Source organism: Ranitomeya variabilis, chromosome 5 (assembly GCF_051348905.1).
Source record: "Ranitomeya variabilis isolate aRanVar5 chromosome 5, aRanVar5.hap1, whole genome shotgun sequence".
Lineage (NCBI taxonomy): Eukaryota > Metazoa > Chordata > Amphibia > Anura > Dendrobatidae > Ranitomeya > Ranitomeya variabilis.
In genome coordinates, this window is record NC_135236.1 from 578,891,403 (window position 1) to 578,918,661 (window position 27,259).

The 27,259-nt window shown below is 47.5% G+C and overlaps 1 protein-coding gene across 7 annotated transcripts in view; it reads left to right on the forward strand.

Annotated features, from left to right (window-relative positions):
* The window catches only part of LOC143776520 (teneurin-2-like), a 3,926,626-nt gene that overhangs the window by 3,270,461 nt on the left and 628,906 nt on the right, over positions 1 to 27,259 (forward strand). For all 7 annotated transcript variants that reach the window (XM_077265978.1, XM_077265979.1, XM_077265980.1 and 4 more), the window contains 2 exons: positions 9,326 to 9,445; positions 10,037 to 10,298. In XM_077265978.1, the coding sequence (XP_077122093.1) occupies positions 9,326 to 9,445; positions 10,037 to 10,298 (382 nt within the window). The remainder of the gene's footprint in view (positions 1 to 9,325; positions 9,446 to 10,036; positions 10,299 to 27,259) is intronic.

Consider the following 27,259-nt stretch of genomic DNA (forward strand, 5'->3'; position numbering starts at 1 on the left):
TGTGAAATTGGATTTTGGGCTCCCCCGGTGGCCACTGGTGGAATTGAACTGGTGTGCATCATCCCCTCTGTTCACCTGCTTCCATCAGGATGTGGGAGTTGCTATTTAACCTTGCTCCTCTGTCACTTCCATGCCGGTCAACATTGTAATCAGAAGCCTTTCTGTGCATGTTCCTGCTGCTAGACAACTCCCAGATAAGTTGGACTTTAGTCCTCGTTTGTTTTTGCATTTTGTTCCAGTTCACAGCTGTAGTTTCGTTTCTGTGTCTGGAAAGCTCTTGTGATCTGAAATTGCCACTCTGATGTTATGAGGTAATACTAGAGTCTTAAAGTAATTTCAGGATGGTATTTTGATAGGGTTTTCAGCTGACCATGAAAGTGCCCTTTCTGTCTTCCTGCTATCTAGTAAGCGGACCTCAATTTTGCTAAACCTATTTTCATACTACGTTTGTCATTTCATCTAAAATCACCGCCAATATATGTGGGGGCCTCTGTCTGCCTATCGGGGAAATTTCTCTAGAGGTGAGCCAGGACTATATTTTCCTCTGCCAGGATTAGTTAGTCCTCCGGCCGGCGCTGGGCGTCTAGGGATAAAAGACGTAGGCTACGCTACCCGGCTACTGTTAGTTGTGCGGCAGGTTTAGTTCATGGTCAGTTTAGTTTCCATCCTTCCAAGAGCTAGTACTTATGTTTGCTGGGCTATGTTCTCTTGCCATTGAGAACCATAACAGTTTGACCGGCCCAAAAAGGGTTAAATTAATTGACAGAGAAAGGAGAGAAAAGAGAAGTCTGCTGAAGATTTTTTTTTTTTTTTTTTTTTTCCCCCTTCCCTTCAGTTCTGAGTGTGCTTGTAATTTAATCTCTTGCAAGTCTGCCTATATTGCAGCCTTTCTCTCTCTCTCTCTCCTTCTAATCCTGGAATGGCTCTGTGTTCACCTGTTTAAAATGGATATTCAGAGTTTAACTGCAGGTTTGAATAATCTCACCACGAAAGTTCAAAATTTACAAGATTTTGTTGTTCATGTTCCTATATCTGAACCTAGAATTCCTTTGCCTGAATTTTTCTCGGGGAATAGATCTTGCTTTCAAAATTTCAAAAATAATTGCAAGTTGTTTTTGTCCCTGAAATCTCGCTCTGCTGGAGATCCTGCTCAGCAGGTCAGGATTGTGATTTCCTTGCTCCGGGGCGACCCTCAGGATTGGGCTTTTGCATTGGCTCCAGGGGATCCTGCGTTGCTCAATGTGGATGCGTTTTTTCTGGCCTTGGGGTTGCTTTATGAGGAACCTCAGTTAGAGCTTCAGGCGGAAAAGGCCTTGATGTCCCTATCTCAGGGGCAAGACGAAGCTGAAATATACTGCCAGAAATTCCGTAAATGGGCTGTGCTTACTCAGTGGAATGAGTGCGCCCTGGCGGCGAATTTCAGAGAGGGTCTCTCTGATGCCATTAAGGATGTTATGGTGGGGTTCCCTGTGCCTGCGGGTCTGAATGAGTCCATGACAATGGCTATCCAGATCGACAGGCGTCTGCGGGAGCGCAAACCTGTGCACCATTTGGCGGTGTCTACTGAGAAGACGCCAGAGAATATGCAATGTGATAGAATTCTGTCCAGAAGTGAACGGCAGAATTTAAGACGAAAAAATGGGTTGTGCTTCTATTGCGGTGATTCAACTCATGTTATATCAGCATGCTCTAAGCGTACTAAGAAGCTTGATAAGTCTGTTTCAATTGGCACTTTACAGTCTAAGTTTATTCTATCTGTGACCCTGATTTGTTCTTTATCATCTATTACCGCGGATGCCTATGTCGACTCTGGCGCCGCTTTGAGTCTTATGGATTGGTCCTTTGCCAAACGCTGTGGGTATGATTTGGAGCCTCTTGAAACTCCTATACCCCTGAAGGGGATTGACTCCACCCCATTGGCTAGTAATAAACCACAATACTGGACACAAGTAACTATGCGGATTAATCCGGATCATCAGGAGATTATTCGCTTTCTTGTGCTGTATAACCTACATGATGTGTTGGTGCTTGGATTGCCATGGCTGCAATCTCATAACCCAGTCCTTGACTGGAAAGCTATGTCTGTGTTAAGCTGGGGATGTAAGGGGACGCATGGGGACGTACCTGTGGTTTCCATTTCATCATCTATTCCCTCTGAGATTCCTGAATTCTTGACTGAATATCGTGACGTTTTTGAAGAACCTAAGCTTGGTTCATTACCTCCGCACCGGGAGTGCGATTGTGCCATAGATTTGATTCCGGGTAGTAAATACCCTAAGGGTTGTTTATTTAATCTGTCTGTACCTGAACATGCTGCTATGCGAGAATATATAAAGGAGTCCTTGGAAAAGGGACATATTCGTCCTTCGTCATCTCCCTTAGGAGCCGTTTTTTTCTTTGTGGCTAAGATAGATGGCTCTTTGAGACCGTGTATTGATTATCGGCTTTTGAATAAAATAACGGTTAAATATCAGACGGATTTGTTTGCTCGCATAAAGGGGGCCAAGTGGTTCTCTAAGATAGATCTCCGTGGGGCGTATAATTTGGTGCGAATTAAGCAGGGGGATGAGTGGAAGACCGCATTTAATACGCCCGAGGGCCACTTTGAGTATTTGGTGATGCCTTTTGGTCTTTCAAATGCCCCTTCAGTCTTTCAGTCCTTTATGCATGACATTTTCCGTGATTATTTGGATAAATTTATGATTGTGTATCTGGATGATATTTTGATTTTTTCGGATGACTGGGACTCTCATGTCCAGCAGGTCAGGAGAGTTTTTCAGGTTTTGCGGTCTAATTCCTTGTGTGTGAAGGGTTCTAAGTGCATTTTTGGGGTTCAAAAGATTTCCTTTTTGGGATATATTTTTTCCCCCTCTTCCATCGAGATGGATCCTGCCAAGGTTCAGGCTATTTGTGATTGGACGCAACCCTCTTCTCTTAAGAGTCTTCAGAAATTTTTGGGCTTTGCTAACTTTTATCGTCGATTTATTGCTGGTTTTTCTGATGTTGTTAAACCATTGACTGATTTGACTAAGAAGGGTGCTGATGTTGCTGATTGGTCCCCTGCTGCTGTGGAGGCCTTTCGGGAGCTTAAGCGCCGCTTTTCTTCCGCCCCTGTGTTGCGTCAGCCTGATGTTGCTCTTCCTTTTCAGGTTGAGGTCGACGCTTCTGAAATCGGAGCTGGGGCAGTTTTGTCGCAGAGAAGTTCCGATTGTTCCGTGATGAGACCTTGTGCCTTTTTCTCACGTAAATTTTCGCCCGCCGAGCGGAATTATGATGTTGGGAATCGGGAGCTTTTGGCCATGAAGTGGGCTTTTGAGGAGTGGCGTCATTGGCTTGAGGGGGCTAGACATCAGGTGGTGGTATTGACTGACCACAAAAATCTAATTTATCTTGAGTCCGCCAGACGCCTGAATCCTAGACAGGCGCGCTGGTCGTTGTTTTTCTCTCGGTTTAATTTTGTGGTGTCCTACCTGCCGGGTTCTAAGAATGTTAAGGCGGATGCCCTTTCTAGGAGTTTTGAGCCTGACTCCCCTGGTAACTCTGAACCTACAGGTATCCTTAAGGATGGAGTGATATTGTCTGCCGTTTCTCCAGACCTGCGGCGGGCCTTGCAGGAGTTTCAGGCGGATAGACCTGATCGTTGCCCACCTGGTAGACTGTTTGTTCCTGATGATTGGACCAGTAAAGTCATTTCTGAGGTTCATTCTTCTGCGTTGACAGGTCATCCTGGAATCTTTGGTACCAGGGATTTGGTGGCAAGGTCCTTCTGGTGGCCTTCCCTGTCTCGAGATGTGCGAGGCTTTGTGCAGTCTTGTGACGTTTGTGCTCGGGCCAAGCCTTGTTGTTCTCGGGCTAGTGGATTGTTGTTGCCCTTGCCTATCCCGAAGAGGCCCTGGACGCACATCTCGATGGGTTTTATTTCGGATCTTCCTGTTTCTCAGAAGATGTCTGTCATCTGGGTGGTGTGTGACCGTTTCTCTAAGATGGTCCATTTGGTTCCCCTGCCTAAGTTGCCTTCTTCTTCTGAGTTGGTTCCTCTGTTTTTTCAAAATGTGGTCCGTTTGCATGGTATTCCGGAGAATATCGTTTCTGACAGAGGAACCCAATTCGTGTCTAGATTTTGGCGAGCATTCTGTGCTAGGATGGGCATAGATTTGTCTTTCTCGTCTGCTTTCCATCCTCAGACTAATGGCCAGACCGAGCGGACGAATCAGACCTTGGAGACATATTTGAGGTGTTTTGTGTCTGCAGATCAGGATGATTGGGTTGCCTTTTTGCCTCTAGCGGAGTTTGCCCTCAATAATCGGGCCAGCTCTGCCACCTTGGTGTCTCCTTTTTTCTGTAATTCGGGGTTTCATCCTCGATTTTCTTCTGGTCAGCTGGAATCTTCGGATTGTCCTGGAGTGGATGCTGTGGTGGAGAGGTTGCATCAGATTTGGGGGCAGGTAGTGGACAATTTGAAGTTGTCCCAGGAGAAGACTCAGCTTTTTGCCAACCGCCGGCGTCGGGTTGGTCCTCGGCTTTGTGTTGGGGACTTGGTGTGGTTGTCTTCTCGTTTTGTCCCTATGAGGGTTTCTTCTCCTAAGTTTAAGCCTCGGTTCATCGGCCCGTACAAGATATTGGAGATTCTTAACCCTGTGTCCTTCCGTTTGGACCTCCCTGCATCTTTTTCTATTCATAATGTTTTTCATCGGTCATTGTTGCGCAGGTATGAGGTACCGGATGTGCCTTCCGTTGAGCCTCCTGCTCCGGTGTTGGTTGAGTTCGAGTTGGAGTACGTGGTGGAAAAAATCTTGGACTCCCGTGTTTCCAGACGGAAACTCCAGTATCTGGTCAAATGGAAGGGATACGGTCAGGAGGATAATTCTTGGGTGACTGCCTCTGATGTTCATGCCTCCGATCTGGTCCGTGCCTTTCATAGGGCTCATCCTGATCGCCCTGGTGGTTCTGGTGAGGGTTCGGTGCCCCCTCCTTGAGGGGGGGGTACTGTTGTGAAATTGGATTTTGGGCTCCCCCGGTGGCCACTGGTGGAATTGAACTGGTGTGCATCATCCCCTCTGTTCACCTGCTTCCATCAGGATGTGGGAGTCGCTATTTAACCTTGCTCCTCTGTCACTTCCATGCCGGTCAACATTGTAATCAGAAGCCTTTCTGTGCATGTTCCTGCTGCTAGACAACTCCCAGATAAGTTGGACTTTAGTCCTCGTTTGTTTTTGCATTTTGTTCCAGTTCACAGCTGTAGTTTCGTTTCTGTGTCTGGAAAGCTCTTGTGATCTGAAATTGCCACTCTGATGTTATGAGTTAATACTAGAGTCTTAAAGTAATTTCAGGATGGTATTTTGATAGGGTTTTCAGCTGACCATGAAAGTGCCCTTTCAGTCTTCCTGCTATCTAGTAAGCGGACCTCAATTTTGCTAAACCTATTTTCATACTACGTTTGTCATTTCATCTAAAATCACCACCAATATATGTGGGGGCCTCTGTCTGCCTATCGGGGAAATTTCTCTAGAGGTGAGCCAGGACTATATTTTCCTCTGCCAGGATTAGTTAGTCCTCCGGCCGGCGCTGGGCGTCTAGGGATAAAAGACGTAGGCTACGCTACCCGGCTACTGTTAGTTGTGCGGCAGGTTTAGTTCATGGTCAGTTTAGTTTCCATCCTTCCAAGAGCTAGTACTTATGTTTGCTGGGCTATGTTCTCTTGCCATTGAGAACCATAACAGTTGGGGCCTACTAACGGTGTCTGACGCTCCTGGGTGTTCTCCTCCTCCTGGGTGTTCTCCTCCTCCTCCTGGGTGTTCTCCTCCTCCTGGTTGTTCTCCTCCAGGTTTCCTTGTCTGAGCTTCAACCTTCTGGCTCTCATTAAGTATTTTTAAATGTAACACTGCAGTTGCCCTGCTACCTGCATTGGGGCCTAGTAACGGTGTCTGCCGCTCCCTGGTGTTCTCCTCCTCCTTGGTGTTCTCCTCCAGGTTTCCTTGTCTGAGCTTCAACCTTCTGGCTCTCATTAAGTATTTGTTTGTAAAAATTGGTGGTTGGGGCCTACTAACGGTGTGTGTCGCTCCCTGGTGTTGTCCTCCACTGTATAAAGCTGAGCTTCAACCTTCAGGCTCTCATTAAGTATTTGTTTGTAAAAATTGGTGGTTGGGGCCTACTAATGGTGTCTGACGCTCCCTGGTGTTGTCCTCCACTGTATAAAGCTGAGCTTCAACCTTCAGGCTCTCATTAAGTATTTGTTTGTAAAAATTGGTGGTTGGGGCCTACTAACGGTGTCTGCCGCTCCCTGGTGTTCTCCTCCTCCTTGGTGTTCTCCTCCAGGTTTCCTTGTCTGAGCTTCAACCTTCTGGCTCTCATTAAGTATTTGTTTGTAAAAATTGGTGGTTGGGGCCTACTAACGGTGTGTGTCGCTCCCTGGTGTTGTCCTCCACTGTATAAAGCTGAGCTTCAACCTTCAGGCTCTCATTAAGTATTTGTTTGTAAAAATTGGTGGTTGGGGCCTACTAACGGTGTGTGCCGCTCCATGGTGTTGTCCTCCACTGTATAAAGCTGAGCTTCAATCTTAAGGCTCTCGTTAAGTAGTTGTTTTTAAAATGTGTGGTTGGGCCCTTAAAACGGTGTCTGACGCTACTGGGTTTTCTCCTGTTTTGTTGTCCCGACCTTCAATGTTCAGGCTTTCGGCTTACATTTTAAATAATTAAACTGCAGTTGGCCTACTACTTTGGTTGGGTCTAGTAACGGTGTGTGCCGCACCTTGGTGTTGTCCTGTGTTATTTTCCTGACCTTTAATCTTCTGGCTTTCGGCCTTCATTTGTAATTAGTGTTGAGCGATACCGTCCGATACTTGAAAGTATCGGTATCGGAAAGTATCGGCCGATACCGGCAAAGTATCGGATCTAATCCGATACCGATACCCGATACCAATACAAGTCAATGGGACTCAAGTATCGGACGGTATCCCTGATGGTTCCCAGGGTCTGAAGGAGAGGAAACTCTCCTTCATGCCCTGGGAACCATATTAATGTGTAAAATAAAGAATTAAAATAAAAAATATTGCTATACTCACCTCACCGAGGGAACCGGCAGCGTTCTTTTCTTAAAATGCGCGCTTTTCCTTCCTTCCGTGACGTCACGGCTTCTGATTGGTCGCGTGCCGACCATGTGGCCGCGACGCGACCAATCACAGCAAGCCGTGACGTAATTTTCAGGTCCTTCTAGGCATTCAGTATTTTAAAATTACGTTCCGGCGTTGTGATTGGTCGCGTCGCGGTCACATGGGCGACGCGACCAATCACAAGCCGTGACGTCACGGGAGGCTGGACACGCGCGCATTTTAAAATGCGCGCGTCTCCTGCCTCCCGTGACGTCACGGCTTGTGATTGGTCGCGTCGCCCATGTGACCGCGACGCGACCAATCACAACGCCGGAACGTAATTTTAAAATCTTGAAGGACCTGAAATTACGTCACGGCTTGCTGTGATTGGTTGCGTCGCGGTCACATGGGCGACGCGACCAATCACAAGCCGTGACGTCACGGGAGGCTGGACACGCGCGCATTTTAAAATGCGCGCGTCTCCTGCCTCCCGTGACATCACGGCTTGTGATTGGTCGCGTCGCCCATGTGACCGCGACGCGACCAATCACAACGCCGGAACGTAATTTTAAAATTCTGAATGCCTAGAAGGACCTGAAAATTACGTCACGGCTTGCTGTGATTGGTCGCGTCGCGGCCACATGGTCGGCACGCGACCAATAAGAAGCCGTGACGTCACGGAAGGAAGGAAAAGCGCGCATTTTAAGAAAAGAACGCTGCCGGTTCCCTCGGTGAGGTCCAGGCTGCGTCGGAGAGGTGAGTATAGCAATATTTTTTATTTTAATTCTTTCTTTTACACATTAATGTTGTTTCGATACCGATACCCGATACCACAAAAGTATCGGATCTCGGTATCAGAATTCCGATACCCGCAAGTATCGGCCGATACCCGATACTTGCGGTATCGGAATGCTCAACACTATTTGTAATATTAAACTGCATAGGGCCTACTAGTGTGGTTCGGCCCTACTAACGGTGTCTGCCGCTCCTGGGTTTTCTACTCCACTGAACTAAGCAATGCCACCTGGTTAGTCCTGTTACCAATTTTGAACTGCATTTTACCCACTTTATTATTTGGGCCTATATCAGTGTTTCGTCCTCATCCTGCCCATTGCCCAGCCGGTGCTAGATGAGTCTTGTGGTACTTTGACTCAGACCACTACATTCCCCTTGCACGCTACACAGCCACAATCTGACCCTGCTGAAAGTCAGGTTCCCCTTCCCGCATACTATACCACCTTACACAGGGACAAAGAGGAAAGTGCAGATGAAAGTGCAGGTTTCTTCAACAGGTAGGGGGGCATACTCATTGGCGACGTCACAGGCACAGGACCCCTCAGAGTATGCAAAAGTGTCGCTGCCGGTGGGAGGCGCCCCCGCCGTGCAAACACACCACCGTACTTTGAGGGGCCCTGTGCCAGTGCCAATGCGAACGAGTGGGCCTCCCTGCTTGCTCAGGATCACAGCACTTGCAAAGTTGAAATACTTACCTCTCACTGCTCCACCGCCGTGATGTAGTCCACGTTTCCTGGGCCCACTAAAACCTTGAACCAGCCCTACCCCCCACAACTTTTGCCAAATGACCCCCAATTTCCAATGCCCAACTATTATTATAAAGTTAATTAAGATTGACAAGCTTCAGAAACAAGAATGGATGTTTTTGCCATTAAAATGGGCACTGTAGTTGTTTTCCTGGCCTCCACTCACTGCCGACTATGCTTCCCCATTGACTTGCATTGGGTTTCATGTTTCGGTCGATCCCCGACTTTTCGCGATAATCGGCCGACTTCACTCGACTCGACTTTGGACGAAGTCGGGTTTCGCAAAACCCGACTCGATCTTAAAAAAATGAAAGTCGCTCAACCCTACTTACCACTTTTCATTTTTATGCCTATTGTCTTCACTTAATTGTATTTTTACTTGTATTGTAGAAAGAATTGAATATTAAAAATAGCATCCCCTTTCAAAACCATACATACATAATATAAGCGGAAAACCCTAGAGAAAGAGATTTTTTCCTTGTTAGTTTTCCTAGCTGTGACCTATCAGCTATAAATTGAACGATTGTCTATCCCATTTGAAATGGCAGTTTTTCTACAGTAAATATTTACTGTCCAATAACCCAAGTGTTAGCACCTGTTAATATTAGAGGAACCTTTGTCTTGCTGCATGGTATGTTGCTCTTTTCACTCAGAGTCATTAGCATTTAATTACAAATAAACTATCATTTTTTTCCAGCCTTGTCTCACTAATAAGAGGACAAGTCATGACTGGAGATGGAACACCTTTGGTTGGAGTCAATGTGTCTTTTGTGAAATATCCAAAATATGGTTATACTATAACACGCCAAGATGGCACGTAAGTAGCAAACATTTTTTGTAATTTATCACGGTCGATAAGCAGTTAGGGCCAGAAGGCTTGTGACTTGTTTATTGTGGGATGTCACTAGATGTTGCAGGTTTACAGATTTGGACTGGTCTACAGCAAAATTTCTCCTTGGGGTGTACTGTGTAACCATGCATCCTAAAAGTCAGGGTCCAAAAGTATGATATTATACATCATTGGTTTTAATAAATGCTTAAAAACTTGCACAGGTACACTTCAAAAAAGCTTGCCGATTTGTAAATTGGGCAATATATAATTATTGAATTACAAGGAACATGCTATGTGACTGAGTTCTGCCAAATTAAGTGGTATGGCTGCCTGTCTTCTTGTCTATTTTCATAATAATACCAGTGATAATAAATTCATAATTTTGATTATATTCAATCACATCAGTGAAATGACTGTTGTACATTTTTTTGTTATGTGCAGTAGTGTTGTTTTTTTTTTTTTAGGAAAGAACATAGAACAATGGACAAAAGACAAAGACTGACTACATTGCTTATTTTTTTGTTATGTAGTTGCAAAAAAAAAGACTTGTATCTTATTATGTGTTTTTTTTTGTAGGTTTGATTTAATAGCCAATGGTGGAGCTTCTCTAACTCTTCACTTTGAGCGGGCCCCTTTCATAAGCCAGGAGAAAACCGTGTGGTTGCCATGGAACAGCTTTTATGCAATGGACACTCTGTCAATGAAGACTGAGGAAAACTCTATTCCTAGCTGTGACTTAAGTGGCTTTGTAAGGCCAGACCCAGTTATTATCTCTTCACCTCTTTCCACCTTCTTCAGTTCTTCACCCAGACGGAACCCTATAGTTCCAGAAACACAGGTACTCAAACTGAATTAAAGCAACACTTGAAAAAAACACATAAGTAAAACTAAGCAATATACAATGATAATGCACACCAGAATTCTTAACAAATACATTACCATTTCAGAGTAGTTATTTGTATGGCTTCAAAGGGATCACAAGACTGTATTCCTGTTTATTTCACTTGAAAAGCGAAGGTTCAGCTCAAGGTTTACAATACAATGTAATCTCGGCAGAATTGCATTTCCCAAAGATACATTAAACCTTAAAATGCTAAGGGGTTACAAAAAGTCACAAACAGATAATAAGTAGTGTTGAGCGATACCTTCCGATATCGGAAAGTATCGGTATCGGAAAGTATCGGCCGATACCGTCAAAGTATCGGATCTAATCCGATACCGATACCCGATCCCAATGCAAGTCAATGGGACGAAAATATCGGAATTAAAATAAACCCTTTCTTAACTTGTAGGTTCATTCTACATGAAGGAAAACAACTAAGAATAATGTAGGATGTATTGGGGGAGGTGGCGGAGACATTAATGGCACAGAGGTTTAGCCCAATCAAATAGAATAGCAGGATTTTTATTTTTTTTTATGACGTTCGGCGTTAGAAAGATTTTGACTGTTATTTTTTTTTTTTTTTTATTTTGTCAGATATTGATGTTTCACTACTTCCACGCCCTTCACCTTCTTTTTTACTTCTCCCACACTTTCTTCTTCATTATCCTCATCATCAGCTTCTTTGACATCAACTTCTTCACCTTATTCATCTTCTTCTTCATCTTCTACCTATTATTTTTTTTGTTACATTGTTCATATTCTTTTTATTTTACTATTATCTTCTTCATATTCTACTTCTTCATCATATTCTTATTTGTGACAGGCATTCCCGTAGTTGTTATCTATAAAATTTTGAAGATTACACCTTCCGTTCTGCCTGTCACAAAACAGTTACATTTGTCTGCGTTCAGTTTGGCCTGCAGCATCAGGCTTTATCCAGGGGCACCACGAGGAGGAACGGACTCACCCCCATACACTGCTTAGTCTTCTTCTGCTTATAATTTAGATAATATCTTTTGCTCTGATATTTAGTGTTATGCGTAATGTTCTTCTGCTCTTTGTTCTGCAGCCTCTTGTTCTTCTGCTTCTCGGTCTTCCAGGTCGTCGTCGTCTCCAGGGTCATCGTCTCCGGGGTCGTCGTCATCGGGGTGGTCTTCAGGGTCATCGTCTCCAGGGTCGTCGTCATCACGGTGGTTGTCGTCTCTGGTGTCGTCGTCATCTTAGGGGTGGACTTCCGGGTCATCGTGTTTAGTCTCTTGAACTTGGAAATGTAGCAGAAGGTACAAGAAGGCTGAGAAAATGCCGAGAAACAGCTGATGGAACTGGAACTCGGATGGCTACCCGAAGGTCCAAGAGCCAATGGAACTACCGAGGACCAGCTGACGTTACTGGAACCCGGTTACTAAGCAGGAGGTACCCGTGCCTGAAAGAACTACCAAGGACCACCTGACGTTGGTGGAACTCGGATACCCAGAGGGAGGCACCTAAGCCAAAGGCTCTGCCCGGAACCAGCTGACGGTACTGGAACCAGGATGGGGAGCAGAAGGTACAAGAGCAAAAGACACTGCCGAGAACCAGCTGACGGTGCTGGAACCCGGATGGGTAGCCGAAGGTCCAAGAGCCAATGGAACTACCGAGGACCAGCTGACGTTACTGGAACCCGGTTACTAAGCAGGAGGTACCCGTGCCTGAAAGCACTACCAAGGACCACCTGACGTTGGTGGAACTCGGATACCCAGAGGGAGGCACCTAAGCCAAAGGCTCTGCCCGGAACCAGCTGACGGTACTGGAACCAGGATGGGGAGCAGAAGGTACAAGAGCAAAAGACACTGCCGAGAACCAGCTGACGGTGCTGGAACCCGGATGGGTAGCCGAAGGTCCAAGAGCCAATGGAACTACCGAGGACCAGCTGACGTTACTGGAACCCGGTTAAGCAGGAGGTACCCGTGCCTGAAAGCACTACCAAGGAACACCTGACGTTGGTGGAACTCGGATACCCAGAGGGAGGCACCTAAGCCAAAGGCTCTGCCCGGAACCAGCTGACGGTGCTGGAACCAGGATGGGGACCTATTCAAGCTTGTCTTCCTAGAGCCCCAACTAGCAGTGTTGGAGCAAAGGGTCAGCAGGAGGAGGAGAGGGAGCAGAGTGTAGGCCGAAGCCTGCACTGGCAGCAGCTTTGGGTCTGTTGTGTCTGCGTGGCAGTTGCAGGACACGTTGCCGGCTTCACAGCAGGGGAACAGCTGGCAGTGCTGAACCCCACTGACACATTGGCTGGTGTTTTTCTCTGTGCAGCTAGCAGTACCGGGCCCCAACTGGCGGTGTTAGAGTCCAGGCTCTGCAGGGGGAGCAGAGTGTAGGCCGAAGCCTAATTGAACCAATTTCAAAGGTAACCTTTAACCCCCCCTCAGGTGTTACAAAGTAGAAGAGCCACAGCTTATGCAGCAGTAGTGCTGCACAAGTCAAAGGTTGCTCTTTTAATTTTTCTCCTTGCACACGCTGAATGAAACACGTATAACATTTAGCCCTTTATACAGTCAAACTGTGTTGGAGGCGCGAGTTCCCTTCGTAATGAGACGCAGCACAGATGTCAAAAATCCCACCTTGGTGCTGGGTGCAGCCTCCTGAGCGTTGTTATTTGCTGTACAGGAGTCTGCGCTGTCGTGTTATCCCTTGGCCTAGCGCTGTTAGCGCTGCCCATCTTCTGACATCATTTAATGTCGGCCGGTGCGGTTCGCGATGACCATGAATCCCAGCCCCGCAGTGTCTTAACATTGTTAAAACACTGCGGGGCTGGGATTCATGGCCTGGCGCAGCACATATGTTCGCCTCTCACACTCGGGTCCTTACACCCGCTTCAGACTGTGCGGCGTCAGCTGATCCCTTATCGCATGCCACGGCCATGAAGCCTGAAGAAGGCGGAAGGAGATGAGGGACAGGCGAACTGATGCACTGCTCATGCCCATCAATCACACCCTCGCAGTCCCAATAAATAAGACACCGAGGGGCGTTGTGTGGGTCAGGGCGGCCGCAGAGGCGCAGGCAGCCAAACAATGATGCCAGAAGACGGACAGTGCTACCAAGGGGGTTGCAGCGTGTCATTACAAAGGAAAGTCACACCTCCGGGACGGTTAAATGGTCACACAGAGGACACATTTTAGACGTGTTTTCAGTTCCACATGTGCGAGGAGAATACGTTTATGAGCCACCTTGCACACATACAGCATTACTGCTGTACAAGGTGGCTGTAAAACATACAAACGCCTGGGGGAGGGGGGACAGGTTCCCTTCAATTTCAGTTCTTGTGTCTGCGTGGCATTTGCAGGACACGTTGCCGGCTGCACAGCAGGGGAACAGCTGGCGGTGCTGAACCCCACTGACACATTGGCTGGTGTTTTTCTCTGTGCAGCTAGCAGTACCGGGCCCCAACTGGCGGTGTTTGAGCCCAGGGTCAGCAGGAGGAGAGGGAGCAGAGTGTAGGCCGAAGCCTGCACTGGCGGCAGCTTTGGGTCTGTTGTGTCTGCGTGGCTGTTGCAGGACACGTTGCCGGCTACACAGCAGGGGAACAGCTGGCGGTGCTGAACCCCACTGACACATTGGCGAGGTGTTTTTCTCTGTGCAGCCAGCACTTCCGGACAGCAACTAGCGGTGTTGGAGCCCGGGCTCTGCAGGTGGAGCAGAGTGTAGGCCGCAGCCTGCACTGGAGCAAGTTGAAAGGGAACCTTTAACCCCCCCCCCAGGCGTTTGTAGCTGAAAGAGCCATCTTGTACAGCACTAATGCTGGAAAAGGTAAACTTAGCTCTTTTAATTATGGTCCTTGCACATGCTGAACCTAACACTTTTGAAATGTGTCCCCTCACACGGTTAAACCGTCCGGTCGGTGGAACTTTCCTTTGTCATGTGACGCAGCACAGCCGTCATTCTTACCCCCTTGGCGCCGTGCGCCTCCTCCTCAGCGTTGTTTGAATCTGTCCCGGAGTCTGCGCTCTTATGTTATCCCTTGGCCAGGCACACTTAGCGCTGCCCGTCTTCTGACATCATTTGGTGTCAGGATGGCTGCGCCTGTGCGGCCGCGCTGGAGGAGATCCCGCCTCGCTGTGTCATCTAATGTAATCACTCTGCGGACCTGTGATCCATGGGCATGAGCAGTGCATATCCTCGCCTCTCACTCCCCTCCCTACGGCTTCTTCAGACTGTGCGGTGTCACGGCCGTGGCATGCTATTAGGGATCAGCTGACAGCGCACAGTCTGAAGAAGGTGTAGGGAGATGAGTGAGAGGCGGAGGTTCAGATATGCACTGCTAATGTCCATGGATCACAGGTCCGCAGTGGGATTAAATCAGAAGACACTACGAGGCGGGATCTGTCATGGTTCCCAATGGCAAGGGAACGTAAGAAACATATAAATAACGAACGAGCTCTCGGGTGATGGAAACTCGAGTTGACCGTGAGCTAAATCTACCACACAACTAATAGTAGCCAGGGAGCATACCTACGGCTTCCTAAATGCCACGCGCCAGCCGGAGGACTAACTAAGCCTGGTAGAGGAAGAAACAGACCTGGCTTACCTCTAGGGAAATACCCCAAAAGATGATAGCAGCCCCCCACATGTAATAACGGTGAAATAAGAGGAAAAGACATACACAGTATGAAAGTAGATTTAGCAAAGAGAGGTCCACTTACTAGATAGCAGAAGGATACAAAAGAGGACTTCACGGTCAACTGAAAACCCTTTCAAAAAACCATCCTGAAATTACTTTAAGACTCCTGTGTCAACTCATGACACAGGAGTGGCAATTTCAGCCCGCAAGAGCTTCCAGCTACAGAGAATTACAAAAACTGCAAACTTGACTAAAGATACAAAACAAAAGGACAAAGTCCACTTAGCTGATCAGCAGACTAGTAGCAGGAACATGCAACCGAAGGCTCTGGTTACAATGATGACCGGCAAGGAAATGACTGGAGAGCAAGGCTAAATAGGAAACTCCCAAACGCTGATGGAAGCAGGTGAACAGAAGCAGCAAAGTGCAAACAAGTCACCAGTACCACCAGCAACCACCAGGGGAGCCCAAAAAGCGGATACACAACAGTACTCTCCCGTTAAGGAGGGGGCACCGAACCCTCACAAGAACCGCCAGGGCGATCTGGATGAGCCCTATAAAAGGCACGAACCAAATCCGAGGCATGAACATCAGAGGCAGTTACCTAAGAATTATCTTCCTGACCATAGCCCTTCCATTTAACCAGATATTGAAGTCTCCGTCTGGAAATACGGGAGTCCAAGATCTTTTCTACCATGTACTCCAATTCACCCTCCACCAGCACAGGAGCAGGAGGTTCAGTAGAAGGAACCACCGGTACCTCATATCTCCGCAACAGGGACCGATGGAACACATTATGGATAGCGAAAGATGCCGGGAGGTCCAAACGAAAGGAGACAGGGTTAAGAATCTCCAAAATCCTATAAGGACCGATGAACCGAGGCTTAAATTTAGGAGAAGAAACCCTCATAGGGACAAAACAGGAAGACAACCACACCAAGTCCCCAACACGAAGGTGGGGGCCAACACGACGACGGCGGTTAGCAAACTGCTGAGTCCTCTCCTGGGACAATTCCAAATTATCCACCACTTGTCCCCAAATCTGATGCAACCGATCCACTACCGCATCCACTCCAGGACAATCCGAAGATTCAACCTGACCAGATGAAAAACGCGGATGAAACCCTGAATTGCAAAAGAAAGGAGAAACCAAAGTGGCAGAACTAGCCCGATTATTAAGAGCAAACTCCGCCAATGGCAGAAAGGCAACCCAATCATCCTGATCCGCAGACACAAAACACCTCAAATAAGTCTCCAAAGTTTGATTAGTTCGTTCCGTCTGGCCATTGGTCTGAGGATGGAATGCAGACGAAAAAGACAAATCAATGCCCAACCTGGCACAGACTGCCCGCCAAAATCTAGACACGAACTGGGTACCCCTGTCAGAAACGATGTTTTCCGGAATACCATGCAGGCGAACCACATTTTGAAAAAACAGAGGGACCAACTCAGATGAGGAAGGCAACTTAGGCAATGGCACCAAATGAACCATTTTAGAAAAACGGTCACACACCACCCAGATGACAGACATCTTCTGAGAAACAGGGAGGTCCGAGATAAAGTCCATAGAGATGTGCGTCCAAGGCCTCTTCGGAATAGGCAAGGGCAACAACAACCCACTAGCCCTAGAACAACAAGGCTTGGCCCGAGCACACACATCGCAAGACTGCACAAAAACACGCACATCTCGAGACAGGGAAGGCCACCAGAAGGATCTAGCCACCAAATCTCTGGTGCCAAAAATTCCCGGATGACCTGCCAGAGTAGAAGAATGAACTTCTGAGATGACTCTAGTGGTCCACTCGTCAGGAACAAACAGTCTACCAGACGGACAACGATCAGGTCTATCCGCCTGAAATTCTTGCAAAGCACGTCGCAAATCAGGAGAGACAGCAGACAAAACCACTCCATCCTTAAGGACACCAGCAGGTTCAGAATTCCCAGGAGAGTCAGGCTCAAAACTCCTAGAAAGAGCATCTGCCTTCACATTCCTAGAACCCGGTAAGTACGAGACCACAAAATTAAACCGGGAAAAGAACAACGACCAACGTGCCTGTCTAGGATTCAGGCGCCTGGCAGACTCCAAATAAATTAAATTCTTGTGATCAGTCAAAACTACCACCTGATGTTTGGCACCCTCAAGCCAATGACACCACTCCTCAAATGCCCACTTCATGGCCAAAAGCTCCCGATTACCAACATCATAGTTTCGCTCGGCGGCCGAAAATTTTCGCGAAAAGAACGCACAAGGTCTCATCACTGAGCAGTCGGGACTTTTCTGCGACAAAACCGCCCCCGCTCCAATCTCGGAAGCATCGACCTCAACCTGAAAGGGAAGGGAAACATCAGGCTGGCGCAACACAGGGGCAGACAAAAAGCGGCGCTTAAGCTCCCGAAAGGCCTCCACGGCAGCAGGGGACCAATTGGCAACATCAGCACCCTTTTTAGTCAAATCCGTCAGAGGTTTAGCAACGCCAGAAAAACCAGCTATAAATCGACGATAAAAATTAGCAAAGCCCAAGAATTTCTGGAGACTCTTCAGAGAAGTAGGCTGCGTCCAGTCGTAAATAGCCCGAACCTTGACAGGGTCCATCTCAATAGAAGAAGGGGAAAAAATGTACCCCAAAAGGAAATTTTTTGAACCCCAAAAACACACTTTGAACCCTTTACACACAAAGAATTCTCCCGCAAAACCTGAAAAACCCTCCTGACCTGCTGAACATGAGACTCCCAGTCATCAGAAAAAATCAAAATATCATCCAAGTACACTATCATAAATTTATCCAAATATTCACGGAAAATATCATGCATTAAGGACTGAAAGACAGAAGGTGCATTAGAAAGGCCGAAAGGCATTACCAAATACTCAAAATGGCCCTCAGGCATATTAAATGCGGTTTTCCACTCATCCCCCTGCTTAATTCGCACCAAATTATACGCCCCACGAAGATCAATCTTAGAGAACCACTTAGCCCCCCTTATGCGAGCAAACAAATCAGTCAGCAAAGGCAACGGATACTGATATTTGACTGTAATTTTATTCAGGAGTCGATAATCAATACAAGGCCTCAGAGAGCCATCCTTTTTAGAGACAAAGAAAAACCGGCTCCTAAAGGTGATGAAGAAGGACGAATATGTCCCTTTTCCAGGGACTCCTTAATATACTCGCGCATAGCAGCATGTTCAGGTACAGATAGGTTAAACAAACGACCCTTTGGAAATTTACTGCCAGGAATCAGATCTATGGCGCAATCACAATCCCTGTGAGGAGGGAGTGAACCAATCTTAGGCTCTTCAAAAATATCACGATAATCAGACAAAAATGCCGGAATCTCAGATGGAATAGATGACGAAATGGGCACCATAGGAGTGTGTTATGACCCCAATGGCGAGGGTCTCAGAGGAACGTGGAAGTCTGCAGAATACAAAAATCCAGCTCATAGGGCAGTGGTAACTGGGTTGACCATATATCTACTCCTAACGCCAACACTAGAAGTAGCCGGGGATCATTCCTACGTTGATTCTAGATGACACGCGCCAGCCGGAGAATCTAGCTACCCCTAGTAGAGGAAAACAAAGACCTTTCTTGCCTCCAGAGAAGGGGACCCCAAAGCTGGATAGAAGCCCCCCACAAATAATAACGGTGAGGTAAGAGGAAATGACAAACACAGAAATGAACCAGGTTTAGCACAGAGAGGCCCGCTTACTGATAGCAGAATAAAGAAAGGTAACTTATATGGTCAACAAAAACCCTATCAAAATCCACACTGGAAATTCAAGAACCCCCGAACCATCTAACGGTCCGGGGGGAGAACACCAGCCCCCTAGAGCTTCCAGCAAAGGACAGGATATAGATTTGGAACAAGCAGGACAAAAATACAAAACCAAAACAAATAGCAAAAAGCAAAAGGCAGACTTAGCTGATATAACTGGAACCAGGATCAGTAGACAAGAGCACAGCAGACTAGCTCTGATAACTACGTTGCCAGGCATTGAACTGAAGGTCCAGGGAGTTTATATAGCAACACCCCTAACTAACGACCCAGGTGCGGATAAAAGGAATGACAGAAAAACCAGAGTCAAAAAACTAGTAACCACTAGAGGGAGCAAAAAGCAAATTCACAACAGTACCCATCAGAGGCGACCACCCAGGAATTATCCTCCTGACCATAGCCCTTCCACTTGACCAGGTACTGAAGCCTCCGCCTGGAGAGGCGAGAATCCAAGATCTTCTCCACCACGTACTCCAACTCGCCCTCAACCAACACCGGAGCAGGAGGCTCAGCAGAAGGAACCACAGGCACAATGTACCGCCGCAACAAGGACCTATGAAATACATTGTGAATAGCAAGCGACACAGGAAGATCCAGACGAAAAGATACAGGATTAAGGATTTCCAATATCTTGTAAGGCCCAATAAAACGAGGTTTAAATTTGGGAGAGGAGACCTTCATAGGAACAAAGCGGGAAGAAAGCCATACCAAATCCCCAACGCGTAGTCGGGGACCCACACCGCGGCGGCGGTTGGCAAAGCGCTGAGCCCTCTCCTGTGACAACTTCAAGTTGTCCACCACATGATTCCAGATCCGCTGCAACCTATCCACCACAGAATCCACCCCAGGACAGTCAGAAGGCTCCACATGACCCGAAGAAAAGCGAGGATGGAAACCAGAGTTGCAGAAAAAAGGCGAAACCAAGGTGGCGGAACTAGCCCGATTGTTAAGGGCAAACTCAGCCAACGGCAAGAATGTCACCCAATCGTCCTGATCAGCAGAGACAAAACACCTCAAATAAGCCTCCAAAGTCTGATTGGTTCGCTCCGTCTGTCCATTAGTCTGAGGATGGAAAGCAGACGAAAACGACAAATCAATGCCCATCCTACTACAAAAGGATCGCCAGAACCTGGAAACGAACTGGGATCCTCTGTCTGACACAATATTCTCAGGGATGCCGTGCAAACGAACCACGTTCTGGAAAAACACAGGAACCAGATCGGAAGAGGAAGGCAGCTTAGGCAAAGGAACCAAATGGACCATCTTGGAGAAGCGATCACATATCACCCAGATAACGGACATGCCCTGAGATAGCGGAAGATCAGAAATGAAATCCATGGAGATATGTGTCCAAGGTCTCTTCGGGACAGGCAAGGGCAAGAGCAAACCGCTGGCACGAGAACAGCAAGGCTTAGCTCGAGCACAAGTCCCACAGGACTGCACAAATGACCGCACATCCCTTGACAAGGAAGGCCACCAAAAGGACCTGGCCACCAGATCTCTGGTGCCAAAAATTCCCGGGTGACCTGCCAACACCGAGGAATGAACCTCGGAAATGACTCTGCTGGTCCACTTATCCGGGACAAACAGTCTGTCAGGTGGACAAGACTCAGGCCTATCAGCCTGAAATCTCTGCAACACACGTCGCAGATCCGGAGAAATAGCTGACAAGATAACTCCATCTTTAAGAATACCAACAGGATCAGCGACTTCAGGAGCATCAGGCACAAAGCTCCTAGAAAGAGCATCGGCCTTCACATTCTTTGAACCTGGTAAATACGAGACAACAAAATCAAAGCGGGAGAAAAACAATGACCAGCGGGCCTGTCTCGGATTAAGGCGTTTAGCAGACTCGAGATACATCAGATTTTTGTGATCAGTCAAGACCACCACACGATGCTTAGCACCCTCGAGCCAATGACGCCACTCCTCAAATGCCCATTTCATGGCCAACAACTCCCGATTGCCCACATCATAATTTCGCTCGGCAGGCGAAAACTTCCTAGAGAAAAAGGCGCAAGGTTTCATAACAGAGCAACCAGGGCCTCTCTGCGACAAAACGGCCCCTGCTCCAATCTCTGAAGCATCCACCTCCACCTGAAAGGGAAGTGAGACATCGGGCTGGCACAAAACAGGCGCCGAAGTAAACCGGCGTTTCAACTCCTGGAAAGCCTCCACGGCAGCAGGAGCCCAGTTAGCTACATCGGAGCCCTTCTTGGTCATATCCGTCAAAGGTTTCACAATGCTAGAAAAATTAGCGATAAAACGACGGTAGAAGTTAGCGAAACCCAAGAACTTCTGAAGACTCTTAACTGACGAGGGCTGAGTCCAATCAAGAATAGCTCGGACCTTGACTGGGTCCATCTCCACAGCAGAAGGGGAAAAAATGAACCCCAAAAAGGGAACCTTCTGTACACCAAAGAGTCACTTTGAGCCCTTGACAAACAAAGAATTTTCACGCAAAATTTTAAAGACCAACCTGACCTGCTCCACATGCGAATCCCAATTATCAGAAAAAAACAAAATATCATCCAGATAAACAATCAAAAATTTATCCAGATACTTCCGGAAAATGTCATGCATAAAGGACTGAAAAACTGAAGGCGCATTGGAGAGCCCAAAAGGCATCACCAAGTACTCAAAATGACCTTCGGGCGTATTGAATGCGGTTTTCCATTCATCACCTTGCTTAATGCGCACAAGGTTGTACGCACCACGAAGGTCTATCTTGGTGAACCACTTGGCACCTTTAATCCGGGCAAACAAGTCAGACAACAGCGGTAAAGGATACTGAAATTTGACAGTGATCTTATTTAAAAGCCGATAATCAATACAAGGCCTCAAACATCCGTCCTTTTTTGCCACAAAAAAGAATCCCGCACCAAGAGGGGAAGAAGACGGACGAATATGTCCTTTCTCCAGAGACTCCTTGATATATGAACGCATAGCGGTATGTTCAGGTACCGACAGATTAAACAGTCTTCCCTTAGGAAATTTACTGCCTGGGATCAAATCTATAGCACAGTCACAGTCCCTATGAGGAGGCAGTGCACTGGACTCAGACTCACTGAAGACATCCTGATAATCAGACAAATACTCAGGAACTTCCGAAGGCGTAGAAGAAGCAATAGACACAGGCAGGGAATCCCCATGAATACCACGACAGCCCCAACTAGAGATTGACATAGCCTTCCAGTCCAGGACTGGATTATGGGTCTGTAACCATGGCAGCCCTAAAACAACCAAATCATGCATTTTATGTAAAACCAGGAAACGTATCACCTCGCGGTGTTCAGGAGTCATGCACATGGTAACCTGTGTCCAATACTGCGGTTTATTTGCTGCCAATGGCGTAGCATCAATACCCCTAAGAGGAATAGGATTTTCTAATGGTTCAAGAGTAAAACCACAGCGCTTAGCAAATGACAGATCCATAAGACTCAGGGCAGCACCTGAATCAACAAACGCCATGACAGGATAAGACGACAGTGAGCAAATCAAAGTTACAGACAGAATAAATTTAGGTTGCAAATTACCAACGGTGACAGGACTAACAACCTTAGCTATACGTTTAGAGCATGCTGAGATAACATGTGTAGAATCACCACAGTAGTAGCACAAGCCATTCCGGCGTCTATGAATTTTCCGCTCATTTCTAGTCAGGATTCTATCACATTGCATTAAATCAGGTGTCTGTTCAGACAACACCATGAGGGAATTTGCGGTTTTTCTATCACATTGCACCGAATTAGGTGTCTGTTCAGACAACACCATGAGGGAATTTGCGGTTTTGCGCTCCCGCAACCGCCGGTCAATTTGAATAGCCAGTGCCATAGTATCATTCAGACCTGTGGGAATGGGAAAACCCACCATAACATTCTTAATGGCTTCAGAAAGGCCATTTCTAAAATTAGCGGCCAGTGCACACTCGTTCCAATGTGTCAGCACGGACCATTTCCGAAATTTTTGGCAATACACTTCAGCCTCGTCCTGCCCCTGAGACATAGCCAGCAAGGCCTTTTCTGCCTGAATCTCAAGATTGGGTTCCTCATAAAGTAAACCGAGCGCCAGAAAAAACGCATCAATATCAGCCAATGCCGGATCTCCTGGCGCCAGCGAAAAAGCCCAATCCTGAGGGTCGCCCCGTAAGAACGAAATAACAATTTTTACTTGCTGAGCAGAGTCTCCAGATGAACAGGGTCTCAGGGACAAAAACAATTTACAATTATTCAAGAAATTCCTAAACTTAAACCTGTCTCCGGAAAACAGTTCAGGAATCGGTATTTTAGGTTCTGACCTAGGATTTCTGATAACATAGTCTTGTATGCCCTGCACACGAGTAGCCAGCTGGTCCACACTTGTAATCAAGGTCTGGACATTCATGTCTGCAGCAAGCATAGCCACTCTGAGGTAAAGGGGAAGAAGAAAAAAAAAAAAAAAAAAAACTCAGAATCTTCTTTCTTATAATCCCTCTTCTGCAATGCATTAAACATTTAATACTGGCCTGGCAAACTGTTATGACCCCAATGGCGAGGGTCTCAGAGGAACGTGGAAGTCTGCAGAATACAAAAATCCAGCTCATAGGGCAGTGGTAACTGGGTTGACCATATATCTACTCCTAACGCCAACACTAGAAGTAGCCGGGGATCATTCCTACGTTGATTCTAGATGACACGCGCCAGCCGGAGAATCTAGCTACCCCTAGTAGAGGAAAACAAAGACCTTTCTTGCCTCCAGAGAAGGGGACCCCAAAGCTGGATAGAAGCCCCCCACAAATAATAACGGTGAGGTAAGAGGAAATGACAAACACAGAAATGAACCAGGTTTAGCACAGAGAGGCCCGCTTACTGATAGCAGAATAAAGAAAGGTAACTTATATGGTCAACAAAAACCCTATCAAAATCCACACTGGAAATTCAAGAACCCCCGAACCGTCTAACGGTCCGGGGGGAGAACACCAGCCCCCTAGAGCTTCCAGCAAAGGACAGGATATAGATTTGGAACAAGCAGGACAAAAATACAAAACCAAAACAAATAGCAAAAAGCAAAAGGCAGACTTAGCTGATATAACTGGAACCAGGATCAGTAGACAAGAGCACAGCAGACTAGCTCTGATAACTACGTTGCCAGGCATTGAACTGAAGGTCCAGGGAGTTTATATAGCAACACCCCTAACTAACGACCCAGGTGCGGATAAAAGGAATGACAGAAAAACCAGAGTCAAAAAACTAGTAACCACTAGAGGGAGCAAAAAGCAAATTCACAACAGGAGTGTCCCCATGAGCCCCCCGACATCCCCAGCTTAACACAGACATAGCTTTCCAGTCAAGGACTGGGTTATGAGACTGTAACCATGGTAATCCAAGCACCAAAACATCATGTAAATTGTACAACACAAGGAAGCGAATCACCTCCTGATGGTCTGGAGTCATACGCATAGTCACTTGCGTCCAGAACTGTGGTTTATTACAAGCCAAAGGTGTAGAATCAATACCCTTCAGAGGTATAGGGACTTCCAGAGGCTCTAAATCAAACCCACAGCGCCTGGCAAAGGACCAGTCCATAAGACTCAGAGCGGCGCCAGAGTCCACATAGGCATCCACGGTAATAACTGTTGTGTATCCGCTTTTTGGGCTCCCCTGGTGGTTGCTGGTGGTACTGGTGACTTGTTTGCACTTTGCTGCTTCTGTTCACCTGCTTCCATCAGCGTTTGGGAGTTTGATATTTAGCCTTGCTCTCCAGTCATTTCCTGGCCGGTCATACTGTCATGGTTCCCAATGGCAAGGGAACGTAAGAAACATATAAATAACGAACGAGCTCTCGGGTGATGGAAACTCGAGTTGACCGTGAGCTAAATCTACCACACAACTAATAGTAGCCAGGGAGCATACCTACGGCTTCCTAAATGCCACGCGCCAGCCGGAGGACTAACTAAGCCTGGTAGAGGAAGAAACAGACCTGGCTTACCTCTAGGGAAATACCCCAAAAGATGATAGCAGCCCCCCACATGTAATAACGGTGAAATAAGAGGAAAAGACATACACAGTATGAAAGTAGATTTAGCAAAGAGAGGTCCACTTACTAGATAGCAGAAGGATACAAAAGAGGACTTCACGGTCAACTGAAAACCCTTTCAAAAAACCATCCTGAAATTACTTTAAGACTCCTGTGTCAACTCATGACACAGGAGTGGAAATTTCAGCCCGCAAGAGCTTCCAGCTACAGAGAATTACAAAAACTGCAAACTGGACTAAAGATACAAAACAAAAGGACAAAGTCCACTTAGCTGATCAGCAGACTAGTAGCAGGAACATGCAACCGAAGGCTCTGGTTACAATGATGACCGGCAAGGAAATGACTGGAGAGCAAGGCTAAATAGGAAACTCCCAAACGCTGATGGAAGCAGGTGAACAGAAGCAGCAAAGTGCAAACAAGTCACCAGTACCACCAGCAACCACCAGGGGAGCCCAAAAAGCAGATACACAACAGGGATCTCGTCCAGCGCGGCCGCACAGGCGCAGCCATCCTGACACCAAATGATGTCAGAAGACGGGCAGCGCTAAGTGTGCCTGGCCAAGGGATAATATAACAGCGCAGACTCCGGGACAGATTCAAACAACGCTGAGGAGGAGGCGCACGGCGCCAAGGGGGTAAGAATGATGGCTGTGCTGCGTCACATGACAAAGGAAAGTTCCACCGACCGAACGGTTTAACCGTGTGAGGGGACACATTTCAAAAGTGTTAGGTTCAGCATGTGCAAGGAGCACCACGAAAAGAGGCACTTTTTCCCTTTGCATCATTACTGCTGCACAAGGTGTCTCCTTCAGTAACAAACGCCTGGGGGGGGGGGACAGGTTCCCTTAAATTTAACTTGTTGTGCCTGCGTGGCGGTCGCAGGACACGTTGCCGTATACACAGCAGGGGAGCAGCAGGCATTACTGAACCCCACTAACACATTGGCGAGGTGTTTGGCTCTGTGCGGACAGCACTTCTGGACGGCAACTAGCGGTGTTGGAGCCCAGGGACAGGTGGAGGAGGAGGAGGTGGAGGAGATAGGAGGGATTGCCACACACACAGCAGGGGAACAGCTGACGTTACTGAACCCCAATAACAGAGGAGGGACTGTTGGGACTGTGCGGACAGCACTTCTGGACGGCAACTAGCGGTGTTGGAGCCCAGGGACAGGTGGAGGAGGAGGAGGTGGAGGAGATAGGAGGGATTGCCACACAAACAGCAGGGGAACAGCTGACGTTACTGAACCCCAATAACAGAGGAGGGACTGTTGGGACTGTGCGGGCAGCACTTCTGGACGGCAACTAGCGGTGTTGGAGCCCAGGGACAGGTGGAGGAGGAGGAGGTGGAGGAGATAGGAGGGATTGCCACACACACAGCAGGGGAACAGCTGACGTTACTGAACCCCAATAATAGAGGAGGGACTGTTGGGACTGTGCGGACAGCACTTCTGGATGGCAACTAGCGGTGTTGGAGCCCAGGGACAGGTGGAGGAGGAGGAGGTGCAGGAGATAGGAGGGATTGCCACACACACAGCAGGGGAACAGCTGACGTTACTGAACCCCAATAACAGAGGAGGGACTGTTGGGACTGTGCGGGCAGCACTTCTGGATGGCAACTAGCGGTGTTGGAGCCCAGGGACAGGTGGAGGAGGAGGAGGTGGAGGAGATAGGAGGGATTGCCACACACACAGCAGGGGAACAGCTGACGTTACTGAACCCCAATAACAGAGGAGGGACTGTTGGGACTGTGCGGACAGCACTTCTGGACGGCAACTAGCGGTGTTGGAGCCCAGGGACAGCAGGAAATGCAGAGGAACACAATGTAGGCCGAAGCCTGATTGGAGAAAGTCGAAAGGGAACCTTTAACCCCCCCCCCAAGGCGTTTGTAGCTGAAAGAGCCAGCTTGTGCAGCACAAAAGATGCAAAAGGAAAAGGTGGCTCTTTTCATTATGCTCCTTGCAAACACAGAACTAAACACTTATAAAATGTGTCCCCTGAAACCGTGAGACCTGTCATGTTCCCAATGGCAGGGAATTAAACACATAACACGGGCAAAAACAGGACGAGCTCTAGGGTGATGGAACCTAAGCTGACCGCGATCCTGAACCTCAACACTCAACTAACAGCAGCCGGGGAACGTTCCTGGGGGGACTCTAGACGTCTCGTGCCAGCCGGAGATCTAGCTACCCCTATCAGAAGAATCACAGACCTATCTTGCCTCCAGAGAAATATTCCCACAGAAATAGCAGCCCCCCACATATAATGACGGTGAAATGAGAGGAAGGCACAAACGTAGTTATGAAAACAGATTCAGCAAAATGAGGCCCGCTTAAGCTAGATAGCAGAGGATACAAAAGGTGAACTGCGCGGTCATCTTAAAACCCTTCAAAATACCATCCTGAAATTACTTGAACTCATGTGCCAACTCATGGTACATGAGTGGTAATTTCAGCCCACTAGAGCAACCAGCAGCAGAGAATTACATATCTGCAAGCTGGACTAAAAACATGAAAGCAAACATGAAACAGGGAA